We start from the raw sequence: 281 nt of genomic DNA on the forward strand, positions 1-281 counted from the left end.
AGCTCAGGACACAAACGCCCGCATTAGTGCGATTAACCCGGGTTTACCTGGCGCTTTAAAGCCCCTTTTCCGTTTTTGTTTTATATTTTTGTTTTTATTTTTTTCTTCCCCTCAAGCTCTTTTTCCACCTCTCAAGAGAACGCGTCTTCACGGAGGACCGAGCCCGTTTCTACGGCGCCGAAATCGTCTCGGCGCTGGAATACCTCCACTCCCGCGACGTCGTCTACAGGGACATCAAGGTGCCGCCGCCGCCGCCCCGCCCCTGCCCTTCACCCCTTTTT

General features: G+C 54.1%; 1 protein-coding gene across 1 annotated transcript in view; it reads left to right on the plus strand.

Moving 5' to 3' along the window:
* Window positions 1-116: 116 nt before the first annotated feature.
* Window positions 117-281, plus strand: part of LOC104271064 (RAC-beta serine/threonine-protein kinase-like) — a gene marked incomplete at both ends in the record, with an annotated part of 691 nt that continues 526 nt past the window's right edge. Inside the window, one exon of the mRNA XM_009865626.1 lies at window positions 117-239. Coding sequence (XP_009863928.1) covers window positions 117-239 — 123 coding nt within the window. The remainder of the gene's footprint in view (window positions 240-281) is intronic.

The sequence above is a fragment of the Apaloderma vittatum genome, unplaced genomic scaffold (assembly GCF_000703405.1).
Source record: "Apaloderma vittatum isolate BGI_N311 unplaced genomic scaffold, ASM70340v1 scaffold40942, whole genome shotgun sequence".
NCBI classification, from domain to species: domain Eukaryota; kingdom Metazoa; phylum Chordata; class Aves; order Trogoniformes; family Trogonidae; genus Apaloderma; species Apaloderma vittatum.